Here is a 23240-nt window from a genome sequence, read left to right as displayed (position 1 = left end):
CATGACATCTCCACTGCCTCCAGCCTTCTCCTCGCTGCAACATTCATCACCCACGCTTCACACCCATATAAGAGCGTTGGTAAAACTATACTCTCATACATTCCCCTCTTTGCCTCCAAGGACAAAGTTCTTTGTCTCCACAGACTCCTAAGTGCACCACTCACTCTTTTTCCCTCATCAATTCTATGATTCACCTCATCTTTCATAGACCCATCCGCTGACACGTCCACTCCCAAATATCTGAATACGTTCACCTCCTCCATACTCTCTCCTTCCAATCTGATATTCAATCTTTCATCACCTAATCTTTTTGTTATCCTCATAACCTTACTCTTTCCTGTATTCACCTTTAATTTTCTTCTTTTGCACACCCTACCAAATTCATCCACCAATCTCTGCAACTTCTCTTCAGAATCTCCCAAGAGCACAGTGTCATCAGCAAAGAGCAGCTGTGACAACTCCCACTTTGTGTGTGATTCTTTATCTTTTAACTCCACGCCTCTTGCCAAGACCCTCGCATTTACTTCTCTTACAACCCCATCTATAAATATATTAAACAACCACGGTGACATCACACATCCTTGTCTAAGGCCTACTTTTACTGGGAAAAAATTTCCCTCTTTCCTACATACTCTAACTTGAGCCTCACTATCCTCGTAAAAACTCTTCACTGCCCTCAGTAACCTACCTCCTACACCATACACTTGCAACATCTGCCACATTGCCCCCCTATCCACCCTGTCATACGCCTTTTCCAAATCCATAAATGCCACAAAGACCTCTTTAGCCTTATCTAAATACTGTTCACTTATATGTTTCACTGTAAACACCTGGTCCACACACCCCCTACCTTTCCTAAAGCCTCCTTGTTCATCTGCTATCCTATTCTCCGTCTTACTCTTAATTCTTTCAATTATAACTCTACCATACACTTTACCAGGTACACTCAACAGACTTATCCCCCTATAATTTTTGCACTCTCTTTTATCCCCTTTGCCTTTATACAAAGGAACTATGCATGCTCTCTGCCAATCCCTAGGTACCTTACCCTCTTCCATACATTTATTAAATAATTGCACCAACCACTCCAAAACTATATCCCCACCTGCTTTTAACATTTCTATCTTTATCCCATCAATCCCGGCTGCCTTACCCCCTTTCATTTTACCTACTGCCTCACGAACTTCCCCCCACACTCACAACTGGCTCTTCCTCACTCCTACAAGATGTTATTCCTCCTTGCCCTATACACGAAATCACAGCTTCCCTATCTTCATCAACATTTAACAATTCCTCAAAATATTCCTTCCATCTTCCCAATACCTCTAACTCTCCATTTAATAACTCTCCTCTCCTATTTTTAACTGACAAATCCATTTGTTCTCTAGGCTTTCTTAACTTGTTAATCTCACTCCAAAACTTTTTCTTATTTTCAACAAAATTTGTTGATAACATCTCACCCACTCTCTCATTTGCTCTCTTTTTACATTGCTTCACCACTCTCTTAACTTCTCTCTTTTTCTCCATATACTCTTCCCTCCTTGCATCACTTCTACTTTGTAAAAACTTCTCATATGCTAACTTTTTCTCCCTTACTACTCTCTTTACATCATCATTCCACCAATCGCTCCTCTTCCCTCCTGCACCCACTTTCCTGTAACCACAAACTTCTGCTGAACACTCTAACACTACATTTTTAAACCTACCCCATACCTCTTCGACCCCATTGCCTATGCTCTCATTAGCCCATCTATCCTCCAATAGCTGTTTATATCTTACCCTAACTGCCTCCTCTTTTAGTTTATAAACCTTCACCTCTCTCTTCCCTGATGCTTCTATTCTCCTTGTATCCCATCTACCTTTTACTCTCAGTGTAGCTACAACTAGAAAGTGATCTGATATATCTGTGGCCCCTCTATAAACATGTACATCCTGAAGTCTACTCAACAGTCTTTTATCTACCAATACATAATCCAACAAACTACTGTCATTTCGCCCTACATCATATCGTGTATACTTATTTATCCTCTTTTTCTTAAAATATGTATTACCTATAACTAAACCCCTTTCTATACAAAGTTCAATCAAAGGGCTCCCATTATCATTTACACCTGGCACCCCAAACTTACCTACCACACCCTCTCTAAAAGTTTCTCCTACTTTAGCATTCAAGTCCCCTACCACAATTACTCTCTCACTTGGTTCAAAGGCTCCTATACATTCACTTAACATCTCCCAAAATCTCTCTCTCTCCTCTGCATTCCTCTCTTCTCCAGGTGCATACACGCTTATTATGACCCACTTCTCGCATCCAACCTTTACTTTAATCCACATAATTCTTGAATTTACACATTCATATTCTCTTTTCTCCTTCCATAACTGATCATTTAACATTACTGCTACCCCTTCCTTTGCTCTAACTCTCTCAGATACTCCAGATTTAATCCCATTTATTTCCCCCCACTGAAACTCTCCTACCCCCTTCAGCTTTGTTTCGCTTAGGGCCAGGACATCCAACTTCTTTTCATTCATAACATCAGCAATCATCTGTTTCTTGTCATCCGCACTACATCCACGCACATTTAAGCAACCCAGTTTTATAAAGTTTTTCTTCTTCTCTTTTTTAGTAATTGTATACAGGAGAAGGGGTTACTAGCCCATTGCTCCCGGCATTTTAGTCGTCTCATACGACACGCATGGCTTACGGAGGAAAGATTCTTTTCCACTTCCCCATGGACAATAGAAGAAATAAAAAAGAACAAGAGCTATTTAGAAAAGGGAGAAAACCTAGATGTATGTATATATATATATGCATGTGCGTGTCTGTGAAGTGTGACCAAAGTGTAAGTAGGAGTAGCAAGATATCCCTGTTATCTTAGCGTGTTTATGAGACAGAAAAAGAAACCAGCAATCCTACCATCATGCAAAACAGTTACAGGTTTTTGTTTCACAGTCATCTGGCAGGACGGTAGTACTTCCCTGGGTGGTTGCTGTCTACCAACCTACTACCTACTGTGGCAAAATATTTGAGAAAAAAAAAAAAAAAAAAAAAAAAAAAAAAAAAAAAAAAAAAAAAAAAAAAAAAAAAAAAAAAAAAAAAAAATATTTGAGAAAAAAAAAAAATTCTTTGGAAATGATAGAGAATCTTTTCCCGATGATAATGACACCAAAAGTACGAAATTTGATGGAAAACTTATGGAATTACGCTCTCGTGAAGTTAGCAACCTCAGCGACATTTAAGCGTCAGCGATTTCACTCACTTTGAGCCCTATTTCCAGCCAATTGCATTGTAACAGTCCACCAAACTCAGCAATTTCTTTAGAACTCCATTTGTTCTATCGATTGAGTACAAGAGACTGTCCATTTACCGATTTCAGTTACCCAATAAAGTGGTCAGCAATTGGCAGTTTGGCCAATTTTATGCAAATTAATAAATATGTCAACTTCAAAATAGGGCCCAGAATGAACAATGCAGACTCCTGGCACAAAAATAACATTTTCTCTGTTCATCAGTCACGTCTCCAGGCCCCTGTTATAATACTCTTGCTTTCTATTTTGAATTTTTATTCACACAAAAAATAGAAGATTTACTGTTATGCAGACTACTGCAATATTGTAATAATTGTATGAATAATGTCAACCCATTCATGACTGCGTATTAGAATGGCTAGTTAGACATTTATTGGACAATGGCGTCATATGTTTACTCTTGAACATGGGCAAAAATCGAACATTTCTCCCACTTTGAGCTCTGTTTCAAGATCCTTTTCATAGTAAAACCAATCAAAATCACTTCTATTTCTATAATATGTTTTCCATTCTATCAAATGAGACCAAGAAAACAAGAATACAACCATAAATACTATACGAAAATACACCTCAAAAATGGCGTTTTAATTAGCCCTTTCAAGGTTGGCAGGTCCTCTCCTAAACTTTTTCTCAGGGTCGGAAATTTTTCGAAAAAAAAAAAACTATATTTTCTGATGAAATGATAGAGAATCTTTTCCTGATCATAATGACGCCAAAAGTATGAAATTTGATGGAAAACTTACAGAATTATGCTCTCGCGAAGTTAGTGATCTCGACGATGTTTGCGCATCGGCGATTTCGCTCACTTCGAGCGCTATTTTCGGCCAATTCCAATGTACCAATCGACAAAAATCATAACTAGTTTGCTAGAACTCCATTTTTTCTATCGAATGAGTACAAGAAACCACCCATTTAACAATTTCAACTATCCAATAAAGTGGGGCGAAATTGGCAATTTTGCCAATTTCACACAAATTTCAAAAGAATAAACAAGACAGACATTCCTGGCACTAAAATAACATTTCCTCTGTTCATTAGTCACGTCCCCAGGCCTCTGTTACATTTCTTTTGTTTTCCACTTTGAATTTTTATTCTCACAAAAAATAGAAGATTTACTGTTATGCAGACTACTGCATTAGCGTAGAAATGGTGTAGAAATGGTATAAATTATATCAGCACACTTGTGAAAGAGTATTAGACTCACCAGTTGACGTGTATTGGACGCATGGCATGATTTATTTACTTTTGAACTTTGGCAAAAATCGAACATTTCTGCTACTTTGAGCTCAATTTCAAAGTACTTTTCAGGGACAAGATAGGCCCACTCAAAAGTTCCTCGGGTCAGCTCACTGACAGTGATAAGGAAATGTGTAGAATTTTTAACACATACTTCCTCTTAGTTTTTACACAGGAGGATACCAGTGATATTCCAGTAATGATAAATTATGTAGAACAGGACGATAATAAACTGTGCATGATTAGGGTCACAAGTGACATGGTCCTTAGGCAAATAGATAAATTAAAACCTAACAAATCCCCAGGCCCTGATGAACTGTATGCAAGGGTTCTAAAGGAATGTAAAGAGGAGCTTAGCATACCTTTGGCTAATCTTTTCAACATATCACTACAAACTGGCATGGTGCCAGATAAGTGGAAAATGGCAAATGTGATACCTATTTTCAAAACAGGTGACAGGTCCTTAGCTTCGAACTATAGACCAATAAGCCTAACCTCCATAGTGGGAAAATTTATGGAATCAATAATTGCCGAGGCAGTTCGTAGCCACCTTTAAAAGCATAAATTAATCAACGAATCTCAGCATGGTTTTACAAAGGGGCGTTCCTGCCTTACGAATTTATTAACTTTTTTCACTAAGGTATTTGAGGAGGTAGATCATGGTAATGAATATAATATTGTGTATATGGACTTCAGTAAAGCTTTTGACAGGGTCCCACATCAGAGACTATTAAGGAAAATTAAGGCGCATGGAATAGGAGGAGAAATTTTTTCCTGGATAGAGGCATGGTTGACAAATAGGCAGCAGAGAGTTTGCGTAAATGGGGAGAAATCAGAGTGGGGAAGCGTCACGAGCGGTGTTCCACAGGGGTCAGTGTTGGGCCCCCTGCTGTTCACAATCTACATAAACGACATAGATGAGGGCATAAAGAGCGACATCGGCAAGTTTGCCGATGACACCAAGATAGGCCGTCGAATTCATTCTGACGAGGACATTCGAGCATTCCAGGAAGATTTGAATAGACTGATGCAGTGGTCGGAGAAGTGGCAGATGCAGTTTAATATAGACAAATGAATAGTTCTAAATGTTGGACAGGACAATAACCATGCCACATATAAACTAAATTATGTAGATCTTAATATTACGGATTGAGAAAAAGATTTAGGAGTTCTGGTTAGCAGTAATCTGAAACCAAGACAACAGTGCATAAGTGTTCGCAATAAAGCTAATAGAATCCTTGGCTTCATATCAAGAAGCATAAATAATAGGAGTCCTCAGGTTGTTCTTCAACTCTATACATCCTTGGTTAGGCCTCATTTAGATTATGCTGCACAGTTTTGGTCACCGTATTACAGAATGGATATAAATTCTCTGGAAAATGTACAAAGGAGGATGACAAAGTTGATCCCATGTATCAGAAGCTTTCCCTATGAGGATAGACTAAGGGCCCTGAATCTGCACTCTCTAGAAAGACGTAGAATTAGGGGGGATATGATTGAGGTGTATAAATGGAAGACAGGAATAAATAAAGGGGATGTAAATAGTGTGCTGAAAATTTCTAGCCTAGACAGGACTTGCAGCAATGGTTTTAAGTTGGAAAAATTCAGATTCAGGAAGGATATAGGAAAGTACTGGTTTGGTAATAGAGTTGTGGATGAGTGGAACAAACTCCCGAGGACAGTTATAGAGGCCAGAATGTTGTGTAGCTTTAAAAATAGGTTGGATAAATACATGAGTGGATGTGGGTGGGTGTGAGTTGGACCTGATAGCTTGTGCTACCAGGTCGGTTGCCGTGTTCCTCCCTTAAGTCAATGTGACCTGACCTGACTAGGTTGGGTGCTTTGGCTTAAGCCGGTAGGAGACTTGGACCTGCCTCGCATGGGCCAGTAGGCCTTCTGCAGTGTTCCTTCGTTCTTATGTTCTTAAATGGTGTTCCAATTTTCCAGAACATAATCTGCTGATTGTGAGAAGGTTTACTGTACCAGTATATTTATCTAGGTGTTCTAGTGGTACACTTTGTAATCATTATTTTACTACATGTAAACCACACAAAAACCAAATTCTGTAAACTCAGCATTGTAATCCTTATAGAGAATAAACTTTGAATTTGAATTTGAATTTAGGTAAATATACTGTATACATGTTGTACTGTAAATATACTGGTATAGGTATATACCAGTAGATATACTTTATATACACGTATATTGTATACTGTGCCAGTATATTTACCTATGGTAGAAATTCTTATAGGTGACTGCATTGTCTCCTTTGCTCTTCACAGGAAAATGATTTCTAGTTTGTAGGGAGAAAATTGAGCTCACTGCTATTAGTTACTTCATGATTTCTGTACATATTTGTAGATGTTGGGAGTGGCAACAGAAAATGCTGAATTTATTGATGACTGGAACTACATGGGCCGCATTGGGAGAGATGGACATTCTTGGACTCTTTCCTCTAGAGGTAAAAGTATACTAATTTATTAATTTTTTTATGTGAAGTAAATCCATATAGGTTATAAATGTATTAATTCAAGGATTATGTGGAGTAAAATAAAGGTTGGATGTGAGAAGTGGGTTATTGTAAGCATTTGTGCACCTGGGGAAGAGAGAAGTATAGAGGAGAGAGAGAGAGAGAGAGATTTTGGGAAATGTTGAGTAATTGCATGGGGAGTTTTGAACCAAGTGTGAGAGCACTTGTGGTTGGGGATTTTAATGCTAAAGTGGGAAAAAATGTTGTGGAGGGAGTAGTAGGTAAATTTGGGGTGCCAGGGGTAAATGAAAGTGGGGAGCCTTTAATTGAGTTATGTGTAGAAAGAGGTTTGGTAATAAGTAATACATATTTTATGAAAAAGAGGATAAATAAATATACAAGGTATGATGTAGCATGTAAAGTAAAAGGACACAAGTGCAACTAATGTGACATTTTATTGTGGCAACGTTTCGCTCTCCAGGAGCTTTATCAAGCCATTACAAACAATACATGGACACAGAGGGTATAGTTAGTTTAATATGTTTATTATGCACCCCATACCCATCCTGTGGGCGGTAGTCAAAAGATTACAGAGGTACATAATTGGTCCAGGGACTGGACTCCAAAGTTTTGATAGCTGAGCAAGTTACAGAGGTAATGAACTCATAATTTACAAAGGTAATGAACTCACAATTTACAAAGGTAATGAACTCACAATTTACAAAGGTAATGAACTCCAGGTAAGTCTGGTCACAATCATGACAAGTTACAAAGGTATTTACAGATTACAGAGGTACGTAATGGGTCCAGGGACTGGGCCCCCAAAGTTTTGATAGCTGAACTAGGTACAAAGGTAATGAGCTCACAAGTTACAAAGGTAATGAATTCTGTAGAATGGTTACTTACGTTTATACTTTGGCTACAATCATGAACAAATTATAGAGTAATGAGCAATTCACACTTCCACACCTGGTCACAACTGTAATGAGTTATTGGTGCAAATATTGATTGTTGAGTCACACACACCACACACACACACACACACACACACACACACACACACACACACACACACACACACACACACACACACACACACACACACACACACACACACACACACACACACACACACACACACTCTCTCTCTTTAGTTTAATATCTTTATGCACCCCATACCCATCCTGTGGGCGGTAGTCAAAAGATTACAAAGGTACATAATGGGTCCAGTGACTGGACCCCAAAGTTATGATAGCTGAACTAGTTACAAAGGTAATGAACTCCAGGTAGATCTGGTCACTAATCATGGCAAGTTACAGAGGTAATGAATCAGCTTCACTCCTATACATGGTTACAGTCATGAACAAATTACAAAGTAATGAACCACTGATACATCCACACCTGGTCACAATTGTAATGAGTTATAAATACAAATATTAAGTGGATCATACACCCACACTAGCGCGCGCGCGCACATACACACACTAGGGCGCACGCACGGACATGTGCATACGAGCGTACAAATATATGCATACACACAAGGACGCACACCCACACACACACACCCACACACACACACACCAACACCCACACACACACACCCTCACACACACCCACACACACACCCTCACACACACCCACACACACACCCTCACACACACCCACACACACACACCCACACACACACACACACACCCACACACCCACACACGCACACACACACCCACACACTCACACACACACACACACACACACACACACACACGCACACACACACACACACACCCTCACACACACCCGCACACACACCCGCACACACACCCACACACACGCACGCACACACACACACACACACACACACACACACACACACACACACGCACACACACACACACACACACACACACACACACACACACACACACACACACCCACACACACACCCACACACACACCCTCACACACACCCACACACACACACACACACACACACACACACACACACACACACACACACACACACACACACACACACACACACACACACACACACACACACACACGCACACATGCACACATGTACACGGTACAGGGTATATAAAGGCTCAGAGTGAGGTGCAATACTAGTGAGATACCATTTCGATGTTCACTAGTGGTGGTAGTAGTAGTAGTAGTAGTAGTAGTAGTAGTGACAAAAGTAATACAATATGGTAGAGCAATTAATTGCTCTACCATATAATAATGCATTGTTGGTGCATTATAATGGCATGACTTACCTCTCCATTTGAGCTTTGCATATTGTGCTGTAGTTAGCTTTCACTGCATTTATTAAAACTAATTTACTTTTACCTTCAAATTTAAAAATCATTAAGAGAGAACTTTTTCTTGCATTATAGATAGGAAACATAATTTCGTTACTGTGCTACTACTATGGTTAGTATGATGAGCTTATTATACTGTATATTTTAAGTATGCATTATGTAATTGATTTCAAAAGTTGCAAAGCTGTTATTTTAATACAGAACTGCACAACACAGTTCATTAATCAGTTAATGTGAGCAAACAGTAAGAAGTGCACAGTAGTTAGATCCATAATGTGATCACAAGATATGCAATTTACTTAAAAATAAAAAATGTCCCTGATGACTCCACCAGCTGTAGTGTGTTGTGGTACTTCACAGTGTAATAATAATATTAATTGAAACACTAAATCCATTTTGATCTTGCAGTACTACACAGTGCAGCATCACTCAGCAGTTTGAGTAAAATAGAATCATCATTTTAAAAATAACTTTCGTTGAATAGTTTTATACATGACTATAACACAAGATACAGATCTCTTTTTGATATACCTCGTGTCCATATCACACTGTGTAAAAACATTGTGCACATAAAGGGCCCTAAAATATGGAATTCATTACCAGAAGATATTAAAGTAACCCAGTCTGAAAATCAATTTAAGACTCTTCTCAAAAGCCACTTAATCACCCTAGACTAAATGCTAAATACTCAGTACAGATATACTCACTTATGTACTCCCACATCATAACTTCAACAATTACTCTGAACCTTTTATCCATTGTTGACAGTAATATAATTGAATCATTGTTTTCACAAAAAGCATTTTTGAGTATATGAATATATCTTTTGTCTTATATAAATTAGAATCACTTATAATTAATAATCTACTGTACAACTATGATATAATCCTTAGTATTAAGTAGTCTGTAAGCCAATAATGTTAAGTTGGCCCATAATGCCTAGGCATAATAGAGGCTCTCTTTGCATTGCAACCCATTATTGTAAATATAAAATCTCAATGTACTATTTGCAAAGACATTAAATAAATAAAAATAAATACGTTGTTTCATATACAGTATTACAGATGAGTATTCCATTTTCATAAACTTCATGCACTGTCACAAGTTCCAGAGAGGATATATGCAGTGACAGGTACATTTCTTTTAGCATTGTTGCAGTTAACTAAACAAAAAAATGAAACTGCCAATACACAGTCGCCATGGGGTGGGTGTTTCACATTGTAAATGCTATCTTCAGGAGTAGTGCATTTTGAAATTCAAATTCAAAATTTATTTCCATGTGATACATTGTTTATACAGAAATACACAAATAACCCGCACATAAAAGACAGAAGCTTACGACGACGTTTCGGTCCGACTTGGACCATTGACAAAGTCAATGGTCCAAGTCGGACCGAAACGTCGTCGTAAGCTTCTGTCTTTTATGTGCGGGTTATTTGTGTATCGTTCCAGTCACGGTATTGTGCCTTTTTGTTATTTATTTATACAGAAATGAGTGACACTTGATAATGCATGTAGAAAGCCCATGGTTATGCAGATCATTTCAGATATGGAACAGTAAAAATATCAGTGAAGATGTAGGTGTGTGTCCAGGAGGGCAGTCTAGTCTAAGATCAAAACTGATAATATTTTGAATTTGACATTGATATAATACAGATATAATACAGTGAAACATATAAGTGAACAGTATTTAGATAAGGCTAAAGAGGTCTTTGTGGCATTTATGGATTTGGAAAAGGCATATGACAGGGTGGATAGGGGGGCAATGTGGCAGATGTTGCAGGTGTATGGTATAGGAGGTAGGTTACTGAAAGCACTGAAGAGTTTTTACGAGGATAGTGAGGCTCAAGTTAGAGTATGTAGGAAAGAGGGAAATTATTTCCCAGTAAAAGTAGATCTTAGACAAGGATGTGTGATGTCACCGTGGTTGTTTAATATATTTATAGATGGGGTTGTAAGAGAAGTAAATGCGAGGGTCTTGGCAAGAGGCGTGGAGTTAAAAGATAAAGAATCACACATAAAGTGGGAGTTGTCACAGTTGCTCTTTGCTGATGACACTGTGCTCTTGGGAGATTCTGAAGAGAAGTTGCAGAGATTGGTGGATGAATTTGGTAGGGTGTGCAAAAGAAGAAAATTGAAAGTGAATACAGGAAAGAGTAAGGTTATGAGGATAACAAAAAGATTAGGTAATGAAAGATTGGATATCAGATTGGAGGGAGAGAGTATGGAGGAGGTGAATGTATTCAGATATTTGGGAGTGGACGTGTCAGTGGATGGGTCCATGAAAGATGAGGTGAATCATAGAATTGATGAGGGGAAAAGGGTGAGTGGTGCACTTAGGAGTCTGTGGAGACAAAGAACTTTGTCCTTGGAGGCAAAGAGGGGAATGTATGAGAGTATAGTTTTACCAACGCTCTTATATGGGTGTGAAGCATGGGTGATGAATGTTGCAGCGAGGAGAAGGCTGGAGGCAGTGGAGATGTCATGTCTGAGAGCAATGTGTGGTGTGAATATAATGCAGAGAATTCGTAGTTTGGAAGTTAGGAGGAGGTGCGGGATTACCAAAACTGTTGTCCAGAGGGCTGAGGAAGGGTTGTTGAGGTGGTTCGGACATGTGGAGAGAATGGAGCGAAACAGAATAACTTCAAGAGTGTATCAGTCTGTAGTGGAAGGAAGGCGGGGTAGGGGTCGGCCTAGGAAAGGTTGGAGGGAGGGGGTAAAGGAGGTTTTGTGTGCGAGGGGCTTGGACTTCCAGCAGGCATGCGTGAGCATGTTTGATAGGAGTGAATGGAGACAAATGGTTTTTAATACTTGACATGTTGTTGGAGTGTGAGCAAAGTAACATTTATGAAGGGGTTCAGGGAAACTGGCAGGCCGGACTTGAGTCCTGGAGATGGGAAGTACAGTGTCTGCACTCTGAAGGAGGGGTGTTAATGTTGCAGTTTAAAAACTGTAGTGTAAAGCACCCTTCTGGCAAGACAGTGATGGAGTGAATGATGGTGAAAGTTTTTCTTTTTCGGGCCACCCTGCCTTGGTGGGAATCGGCCAGTGTGATAATAAAAAATATAATACAGATACGGTGGTACCTCGAATTTCGGCCTTAATTCGTTCCAGAAGGCTGTTTGAGTGCTGTTACCAAATGAATTTGTTCCCATAAGGAATAATGTAAATTAGATTAGTCCGTTTCAGACCCCCAAAAATACACTTAAAAAAATAAACAACATAATTTTTTGAGTTGGGAGCTGTTCGAAATTCATGGTACCACTGTATTTGATGCAATATAAAGCTCAGAAGAAAGCCACTAGTTATGCAAATGCATTTCAGGAAAACTAATCATAAGACGTACATTCTTCTTGTAATTAGGATTTAGGCAAGTACAGGTAGGAAGGGCATCTGTCTGGCACTCAGCAGACGGAGGATCAAGCCTCCACCACATCTTGCACTGAGTAACCCTTGTGGGTTTAGAGCTTAACATGAATTATTATTATTTTAACCAGACCTAGTATATAAGTCAGTACAGCTTGGATAATTCATTACAATCATAAGTACAGCAAGACAGGTTGCAAATGAAGAATTGGTCAATTACAAATTAATTGCATTGAAACAGCATCAGTTGACTGACATTCTTTTTATGGAGTGGTTCAGTTGAGGTGGTGAATTCAAGGCATGAGAATTTACTGACAGTTAATGGATGTAACATTTATGTGAGATTTAGTAGGTGCTTTTAACAATATTATTCTTAACAAGTAGGCGTATATCACCAGTGTTTAAACCGCACCTTACCATATTTTTATTGATTGTACCATTAAGAATGAAGGAGCACTGCAGTGACCTGCTAACTCACACTGGGCAGCTACTTAATTCCAACCCTTCTTATTTATAAGTTTGTCCATGTATTTAGCTTCAGTAGCTATTTGGTAGGAGTATATCAGTATTATTATATAATGACAGTTTTATAATAGTGGAATAGAATTCTTCCTCCGTAAGCCATACGTGTTTTAAGTGGTGACTAAAATGCCAGGAGCAAGGGGCTAGTAACCCCTTCTGTATAAATTACTAAATTTAAAGAGAGAAACTTTTGTTTTTCTTTTTGGGCCACCCTGCCTTGGTGGGATACAGCCGGTTTGTTGAAAGAAGTTATATAATAGATGTGTGTAAGCCTAGATCATCTAGGCCAGGGATTATCAACTTTTCCTCCATCATTAACCCCCTTGCCTTGATGTATTTCTCCATTTACTCCCTTACTTCCATACAAAAAACTTGTCGCCGTCATAAAGGGACAGAAAAACAAGGTCAGAAAAGATAAATTATTCAGTTATCAGGTACATCAACTATTTACCCCTTGCCATGTAATTTTTTACCCCAATGGGTAAATTTACCCTGGTTGCAAATCACTGGCTGTGATGGATATGTAGGTCATCAGCAGCAACAGCCAGGTTGACCAGGCAACTAGCAGACAAGCCTTGCCCAGGGCCAGGTTTCAGGAGTACAAAAACTCTTGAAACCATCAGTCACAAATTTTATTGTGACTTTTTCCATACTGATAAATATTTTAATAAGACACAGTACACAGTTTATGGCATTTTATTGGAAATAACATTGGGTTACTTTAAGAATTGGCTGGACAAATATTTCAGTGGGAGGGGTTGGGTTTGATAAGAACTTGGCAGGCATGGGCTGGTGGGCCTGCTGCAGCCTTCCTCTGTTTTGTGCAGGATGAGCACTATCAGGTCAGTGGGAAGAACCCCAATATATTATACATATATGCCACTGCTGTGGGAAAGTGGGAGTAACTTAATGTTACTTCAATAAAATGACAAACTGCATATTGTCATATTTAAATATTTGTCAGTATGGAAAAGTCAGGAGGAGAATTAGATGTAGGATGATTAACACAGTAAGGCTCAGTATTAACTGAGCTTTATATCACATATACAGTGCTAGTCTGACTTCACTCTGTACAATAGTAATTTTGTAAGAGGTGGATTACTATTAAATATCCCTTGGTTTTCTTTCTTTGGAGGTTAAGGCTGGATTTCTACAGCTTAAGCCTAAGCATTTTTTTTTTCTGTATTCCTTATCCTTTTTTACTGACCAAATTGGCATCATTCTAAACAACAATATAGGTGTTTCAGCTGCACTGCTAGGGATGATTGTGCCAAGCATGTTCTTATTCTCATTTATGGTATCTCTGGCTGTTTTTAATATGTTCTAACATGTCTGAACAATGCATTTTCCAATTCTGTAGCAATTAGTATGACAGTTTATATAAAAAATTTGGCAGATTATGTAGAACTTTAACATCTCAATAGTAATGTGAACCTTCCTTTGAGCAAAACACACCAGCACTAAAGGTTTAATGCCAACTAGAAGACAGGGTGTAGCATAACATATTAAGGTCCTGGTGTCAAAGATCAAGGTCACAGCACAGTATATTATTACAGCACCATCCAAAACATTAATTTGCCAATTTTTAAATAAATGAACAGTGGTACCTCTGTATTATATGCACTTGTTATCTTCTCCATGTTTTATTAGTATTTTATTTTCAGAGCAGGTATATTATTAGGCATTATGGAACTCTTGTTTGAAATGTCCTTGGGTACAGTGCAAAACTGATTTTCCTTATATTAATCTTCATAACAATATTCTGAATCTTTGTTTCATCCATATATCCTTTGACCTTCCATTTCACCAAATTGCCACCATCAGACTCATTTCATTTGCTTAATATTTTGTCTTTGGCAGGGTCCCTGTACCACCACAATTATGCTGTTGTTCATGAAGACTATCGGTTGTTCCCAAGAGACCTTGTGACAGTCCACCTTGATCTCATCAAGAGAACTCTTATGTTTGCTATCAACAATAAAGTTATTGGTATGTACTCCTATATACAAATTTAAAAGTTCTATGTTTCCACTGACAAAGCTTGTTAATTATTCTACACTCTAATCAGATTTATTTTTTTACTGTGTGCATCAACTTTACTTTTATTCATAAAATATTTCATAACATAATACAGTAAATCCTCTATATAATGAACTAATAGGGGAAATGTCTAAGTGTTGGTTAAATCAGAATGTTAAAAAATAATTAAAAAATGCACTAAAGTACTCTATTATACACCTAGTCATCCTTCAGTGTGCAGGCACTGCAGTACCTCCCACCTCCAGAAGTCAAATCTTGTTTACCGGTTTCCCCAAAATATTATAAATACAGCCCTCCTCACTTGGCGACGTACTCATTTACCGACGCCTGGGACTTACGAGGGGCTCTCTGACCAGTATTCATACCTAAATAATGTATATTACAGGTGATTTCCTCTATTCTCTTTATTTCAATATACAGTACACTACTGTATAAACATTTAAAAATATACCAGAAATAATATAAATGGTGCAAAGGTGACATTAAAACAATATCAAAGGTGGTTAATACAAACTCACTACCATTATAGTATGCTCCTCACTTAGCGACGAATTCGTTTAACGACGTAGTCTCAGAAATGGAACTCTGTTGTTAAATGAGGAGAAGCTGTATTACTGTGCTTACACCACAGTAAAACATAATTTGAATCTACATATGTAAACATTAATGAATGCCATAAAACAACTAGCTTAATTAAAAGCAGTTTTATAGAGCTTCTTGGGTGTATGTTGGTGTTGTACACTGTTCTGTTTTATTATGTGCAGTAGACCCTCAGTTATCGGACATTCTGTTTATCACCCAACTCGGTTATCGGCCGTTTTTTTCGGCTTCCGATTATTGGCCGTTATTTCACTTATCGGCCGTATTGGACGCGTCCACCGCCAGCCACTCGCGCGTTCCTGAGTCAGTGTGGCTGTGTCTCTGAGCAAGTGAGGAAACTTCTGCTCATTCATCCAAACATTTCGCTATAATCCATTGTTTTTGGTGGTTATTGATTAAGTGCAACTGCGAAATAAGTAACCATAGCCCCAAAGAAAGTTCCAAGTAAAGTTTCTTTGGTAAAGAAAGTGAGAAACACGATAGAATTCAAGGCAGGCAGGCATAAAGGCATGGAGTGTAGCAGGCATTCAGGGAGTGTAGCAGGAAGGCAGGGAGTATAGCAGGTAAGGAGGGAGTGTAGCAGAGAGGCAGGGAGTGTAGCAGGCAGGCATAGAGGCAAGGAGCATAGCAGGCATACAGGGAGTGCAGCAGGAAGGCAAGGAGTGTAGCAGGCATGCAGGGAGTGTAGCAGGAAGGCAGGGAGTGTAGCAATGTTTATATGCTATGCATGTTTAATAGTAATCCCTCTTGGGCACAATAAATGTCTTATTTTAGGTTAATATAGACATTTTCATTAATCCATCTATGATATTTTCTTCAAAATTATATAAGAAACACGTTACAGAGCATATAAACATGCGATGTTTATATGCTATCGAGTGGAGAGTAAACATTACATTTTCGCTGATTCAGCATTAGAGAAAACTGTGAATCTGGTGTCTCGCCCAGTAACCGCCCATCATATGCATTTGTTTACAATTCTTGGCATGAATTATTCATTACTTCTCCCTTTGTTTGTGATGGCGTCTAACGGTAGTTGTTAGAAATGATTAAACTCAGTAAACATGGTAATAATATGGCTGTGTAGTGTAGTGTACTGTACCTACATATATCGCTGCCTACACTGACTTCCTACAAATAAATACTACTCACCTCTCGTCCTACATTAAGACTACAAATATTTTAAGTTAAGTACAGTGGAACCCTGAGTTTCATACGCCCTGATTATTGTACGCTTTGAGTTTAGAACCGTTTTTTCAGGTAAATTTTGTCCTGAGTTTCGCACTGTGCCCCATGTTTTGTCCTGCTGTCTGCCTGCCTGCCGCCTCCCCGCGCAGCTGTTGTGAGTCAGTCTCACTTTGTTTCTCCTCGAGTGAACATTACATTTTATACTAGGCATTTAAAGTGCCTCCTTTACCCCCTCCCTCCAACCCTTCATAGGCCGACCCCTACCCAGCCTTCCCTCCACTACAGACTTATACACTCTCGAAGTCATTCTGTTTTGTTCCATTCTCTCTACATGTCCGAACCACCTCAACAACCCCTCCTCAGCCCTCTGGATAATAGTTTTGGTAATCTCACACCTTCTCCTAATTTCTGAACTACGAATTCTCTGCATTATATTCACACCACACATTGCCCTCAGACATGACATCTCCACTGCCTCCAGCCTTCTCCTTGTTGCAACATTTATCACCCATGCTTCACACCAATTTAAGAGTGTTGGTACAACTATACTCTCATACATTCCCCTTTTTGCTTCCACGGACAAAGTTCTTTGTTTCCACAGACTCCTAAGTGCACCGCTCACCTTTTTCCCCTCATCAATTCTGTGATTCACCTCATCCTTCATAGACCCATCTGCTGACATCTCCACTCCTAAATATCTGAATACATTCACCTCCTCCATACTCTCTCCCTCCAATCTGATATCCAGTCTTTCGTCACCTAATCTTTTTGTTATCCTCATAACCTTACTCTTTCCTATATTCACTTTTAATTTTCTTCTTTTACATACCCTACCAAATTTATCCACCAACCTCTGCAACTTCTCTTCAGAATCTCTCAAAAGCATTAAGTGTGTAGCATTAAGTGTGTAGCATTAAGAGTGTAGCATTAAGAGTGTAGCATTAAGAGTGTAGCATTAAGAGTGTAGCATTAAGAGTGTAGCATTAAGTGTGTAGCATTAAGAGTGTAGCATTAAGTGTGTAGCATTAAGTGTGTAGCATTAAGAGTGTAGCATTAAGAGTGTAGCATTAAGAGTGTAGCATTAAGAGTGTAGCATTAAGAGTGTAGCATTAAGAGTGTAGCATTAAGAGTGTAGCATTAAGAGTGTAGCATTAAGAGTGTAGCATTAAGAGTGTAGCATTAAGAGTGTAGCATTAAGAGTGTAGCATTAAGAGTGTAGCATTAAGAGTGTAGCATTAAGTGTGTAGCATTAAGAGTGTAGCATTAAGAGTGTAGCATTAAGAGTGTAGCATTAAGAGTGTAGCATTAAGTGTGTAGCATTAAGAGTGTAGCATTAAGAGTGTAGCATTAAGAGTGTAGCATTAAGAGTGTAGCATTAAGAGTGTAGCATTAAGAGTGTAGCATTAAGAGTGTAGCATTAAGTGTGTAGCATTAAGAGTGTAGCATTAAGAGTGTAGCATTAAGAGTGTAGCATTAAGAGTGTAGCATTAAGAGTGTAGCATTAAGAGTGTAGCATTAAGAGTGTAGCATTAAGTGTGTAGCATTAAGAGTGTAGCATTAAGAGTGTAGCATTAAGAGTGTAGCATTAAGAGTGTAGCATTAAGAGTGTAGCGATTAAGCGATAGAAAAAGGAAACGAAATAAACTCCTGACAGCATAAGCCACTCTGCCTATCTTCTGCAAGGTGTGTAAATGGTGTACATACACCATTTCATTTGTACATTATGTTTTTTTTATGAAAGAAGTGATCTAATGCAGTTTGCCTCACAAACTCTATTTTCTTTTGTACTAACATGTCTGAAGGAGGAAAGAATGGGAAGATATTTTGATAGCTGGAGCGAGAATGCCCGCTACCACTGTCCTCCCCCGCCACCACATACGTAATGACGTACATATTTTATTCATTCTAGAGTGTATATCAGGTTTTTATGTTATATTGTTTATTATGTCATATTAGATGAATTGTGATAATAGCGTCATATTGAAGTACTAGTTTGTCATGCCTCCTGATAGCAGGAGTGGATTAATTGGATTTACATTATTTCTTATGGGAAATATTGCTTTGACTTTAGGACATTTCAACTTGAGTCCTAGCTCCTGGAACAGATTAAGGGCAAAACTTGGGATTCCAATGTAATGAATGTACTCATTGTTTTCTGTATGTAAAACTATAGTTAATCTTTAAAAAAATTATTTTTTGCTAATATTTTTGGATGTCTGAAATGGATTGATTGGATTTACATTAATTATTTTTATTATCACTTATTATCACACTGGCCGATTCCCACCAAGGCAGGGTGGCCCGAAAAAGAAAAACTTTCACCATCATTCACTCCATCACTGTCTTGCCAGAAGGGTGCTTTACACTACAGTTTTTAAACTGCAACATTAACACCCCTCCTTCAGAGTGCAGGCACTGTACTTCCCATCTCCAGGACTCAAGTCCGGCCTGCCGGTTTCCCTGAATCCCTTCATAAATGTTACTTTGCTCACACTCCAACAGCACGTCAAGTATTAAAAACCATTTGTCTCCATTCACTCCTATCAAACACGCTCATGCATGCCTCCTGGAAGTCCAAGCCCCTCGCACACAAAACCTCCTTTACCCCCTCCCTCCAACCTTTCCTAGGCCGACCCCTACCCCGCCTTCCTTCCACTACAGACTGATACACTCTTGAAGTCATTCTGTTTCGCTCCATTCTCTCTACATGTCCGAACCACCTCAACAACCCTTCCTCAGCCCTCTGGACAACAGTTTTGGTAATCCCGCACCTCCTCCTAACTTCCAAACTACGAATTCTCTGCATTATATTCACACCACACATTGCCCTCAGACATGACATCTCCACTGCCTCCAGCCTTCTCCTCGCTGCAACATTCATCACCCACGCTTCACACCCATATAAGAGCGTTGGTAAAACTATACTCTCATACATTCCCCTCTTTGCCTCCAAGGACAAAGTTCTTTGTCTCCACAGACTCCTAAGTGCACCACTCACTCTTTTTCCCTCATCAATTCTATGATTCACCTCATCTTTCATAGACCCATCCGCTGACACGTCCACTCCCAAATATCTGAATACGTTCACCTCCTCCATACTCTCTCCCTCCAATCTGATATTCAATCTTTCATCACCTAATCTTTTTGTTATCCTCATAACCTTACTCTTTCCTGTATTCACCTTTAATTTTCTTCTTTTGCACACCCTACCAAATTCATCCACCAATCTCTGCAACTTCTCTTCAGAATCTCCCAAGAGCACAGTGTCATCAGCAAAGAGCAGCTGTGACAACTCCCACTTTGTGTGTGATTCTTTATCTTTTAACTCCACGCCTCTTGCCAAGACCCTCGCATTTACTTCTCTTACAACCCCATCTATAAATATATTAAACAACCACGGTGACATCACACATCCTTGTCTAAGGCCTACTTTTACTGGGAAAAAATTTCCCTCTTTCCTACATACTCTAACTTGAGCCTCACTATCCTCGTAAAAACTCTTCACTGCTTTCAGTAACCTACCTCCTACACCATACACTTGCAACATCTGCCACATTGCCCCCCTATCCACCCTGTCATACGCCTTTTCCAAATCCATAAATGCCACAAAGACCTCTTTAGCCTTATCTAAATACTGTTCACTTATATGTTTCACTGTAAACACCTGGTCCACACACCCCCTACCTTTCCTAAAGCCTCCTTGTTCATCTGCTATCCTATTCTCCGTCTTACTCTTAATTCTTTCAATTATAACTCTACCATACACTTTACCAGGTACACTCAACAGACTTATCCCCCTATAATTTTTGCACTCTCTTTTATCCCCTTTGCCTTTATACAAAGGAACTATGCATGCTCTCTGCCAATCCCTAGGTACCTTACCCTCTTCCATACATTTATTAAATAATTGCACCAACCACTCCAAAACTATATCCCCACCTGCTTTTAACATTTCTATCTTTATCCCATCAATCCCGGCTGCCTTACCCCCTTTCATTTTGCCTACTGCCTCACGAACTTCCCCCACACTCACAACTGGCTCTTCCTCACTTCTACAAGATGTTATTCCTCCTTGCCCTATACACGAAATCACAGCTTCCCTATCTTCATCAACATTTAACAATTCTTCAAAATATTCCCTCCATCTTCCCAATACCTCTAACTCTCCATTTAATAACTCTCCTCTCCTATTTTTAACTGACAAATCCATTTGTTCTCTAGGCTTTCTTAACTTGTTAATCTCACTCCAAAACTTTTTCTTATTTTCAACAAAATTTGTTGATAACATCTCACCCACTCTCTCATTTGCTCTCTTTTTACATTGCTTCACCACTCTCTTAACCTCTCTCTTTTTCTCCATATACTCTTCCCTCCTTGCATCACTTCTACTTTGTAAAAACTTCTCATATGCTAACTTTTTCTCCCTTACTACTCTCTTTACATCATCATTCCACCAATCGCTCCTCTTCCCTCCTGCACCCACTTTCCTGTAACCACAAACTTCTGCTGAACACTCTAACACTACATTTTTAATCCTACCCCATACCTCTTCGACCCCATTGCCTATGCTCTCATTTGCCCATCTATCCTCCAATAGCTGTTTATATCTTACCCTAACTGCCTCCTCTTTTAGTTTATAAACCTTCACCTCTCTCTTCCCTGATGCTTCTATTCTCCTTGTATCCCATCTACCTTTTACTCTCAGTGTAGCTACAACTAGAAAGTGATCTGATATATCTGTGGCCCCTCTATAAACATGTACATCCTGAAGTCTACTCAGCAGTCTTTTATCTACCAATACATAATCCAACAAACTACTGTCATTTCGCCCTACATCATATCTTGTATACTTATTTATCCTCTTTTTCTTAAAATATGTATTACCTATAACTAAACCCCTTTCTACACAAAGTTCAATCAAAGGGCTCCCATTATCATTTACACCTGGCACCCCAAACTTACCTACCACACCCTCTCTAAAAGTTTCTCCTACTTTAGCATTCAGGTCCCCTACCACAATTACTCTCTCACTTGGTTCAAAGGCTCCTATACATTCACTTAACATCTCCCAAAATCTCTCTCTCTCCTCTGCATTCCTCTCTTCTCCAGGTGCATACACGCTTATTATGACCCACTTCTCGCATCCAACCTTTACTTTAATCCACATAATTCTTGAATTTACACATTCATATTCTCTTTTCTCCTTCCATAACTGATCATTTAACATTACTGCTACCCCTTCCTTTGCTCTAACTCTCTCAGATACTCCAGATTTAATCCCATTTATTTCCCCCCACTGAAACTCTCCTACCCCCTTCAGCTTTGTTTCGCTTAGAGCCAGGACATCCAACTTCTTTTCATTCATAACATCAGCAATCATCTGTTTCTTGTCATCCGCACTACATCCACGCACATTTAAGCAACCCAGTTTTATAAAGTTTTTCTTCTTCTCTTTTTTAGTAAATGTATACAGGAGAAGGGGTTACTAGCCCATTGCTCCCGGCATTTTAGTCGCCTCATACGACACGCATGGCTTACGGAGGAAAGATTCTTTTCCACTTCCCCATGGACAATAGAAGAAATAAAAAGGACAAGAGCTATTTAGAAAAAGGGAGAAAAACCTAGATGTTTGTATATATATATATGCATGTGCGTGTCTGTGAAGTGTGACCAAAGTGTAAGTAGGAGTAGCAAGATATCCCTGTTATCTAGCATGTTTATGAGACAGAAAAAGAAACCAGCAATCCTACCATCATGCAAAACAGTTACAGGTTTTTGTTTCACAGTCATCTGGCAGGACGGTAGTACTTCCCTGGGTGGTTGCTGTCTACCAACCTACTACCTTTAATTCTTATGTGGAAATATTATTTCAGTTTTCGGTATTTTCTGTTTTAGGCTGACCTTCTGGAACAGATTACAGCCGATAACCAAGGGTCCACTGTACTTTGTAAAAAAGTAATTAATTACCTGCACTAAACTTAGTTGTGAGACTGGACAGCAACTGAACAAACGATGGTGAATGCGTTTTCTTCTTTAGGTCACACTGCCTTGGTGGGAAATGGCTGTTGAGGAAAAAAAAGTCTGCAAAACACTCAGAAATATGTGTCCGCTATAAAATATAGAACTACTGAAAATTATCCGAATTTCACAAAAATAACTTTCAGTAGAAGTTTCACTTTAGCAGAGGC

The 23240-nt window shown here is 39.0% G+C and overlaps 1 protein-coding gene across 6 annotated transcripts in view; it reads left to right on the top strand.

Annotated features, from left to right (window-relative positions):
* Window positions 1-23240, top strand: part of LOC128703145 (SPRY domain-containing SOCS box protein 3-like) — a 53335-nt gene that overhangs the window by 21870 nt on the left and 8225 nt on the right. For all 6 annotated transcript variants that reach the window (XM_070103270.1, XM_070103268.1, XM_070103265.1 and 3 more), the window contains 2 exons: window positions 6907-7006; window positions 15085-15213. In XM_070103270.1, the coding sequence (XP_069959371.1) occupies window positions 6907-7006; window positions 15085-15213 (229 nt within the window). The remainder of the gene's footprint in view (window positions 1-6906; window positions 7007-15084; window positions 15214-23240) is intronic.

This window comes from Cherax quadricarinatus, chromosome 85 (assembly GCF_038502225.1).
Source record: "Cherax quadricarinatus isolate ZL_2023a chromosome 85, ASM3850222v1, whole genome shotgun sequence".
Lineage (NCBI taxonomy): Eukaryota > Metazoa > Arthropoda > Malacostraca > Decapoda > Parastacidae > Cherax > Cherax quadricarinatus.
The sequence above is the reverse complement of the archived record's forward strand: the minus strand, read 5'-3'. Positions and strand labels throughout refer to the sequence as shown.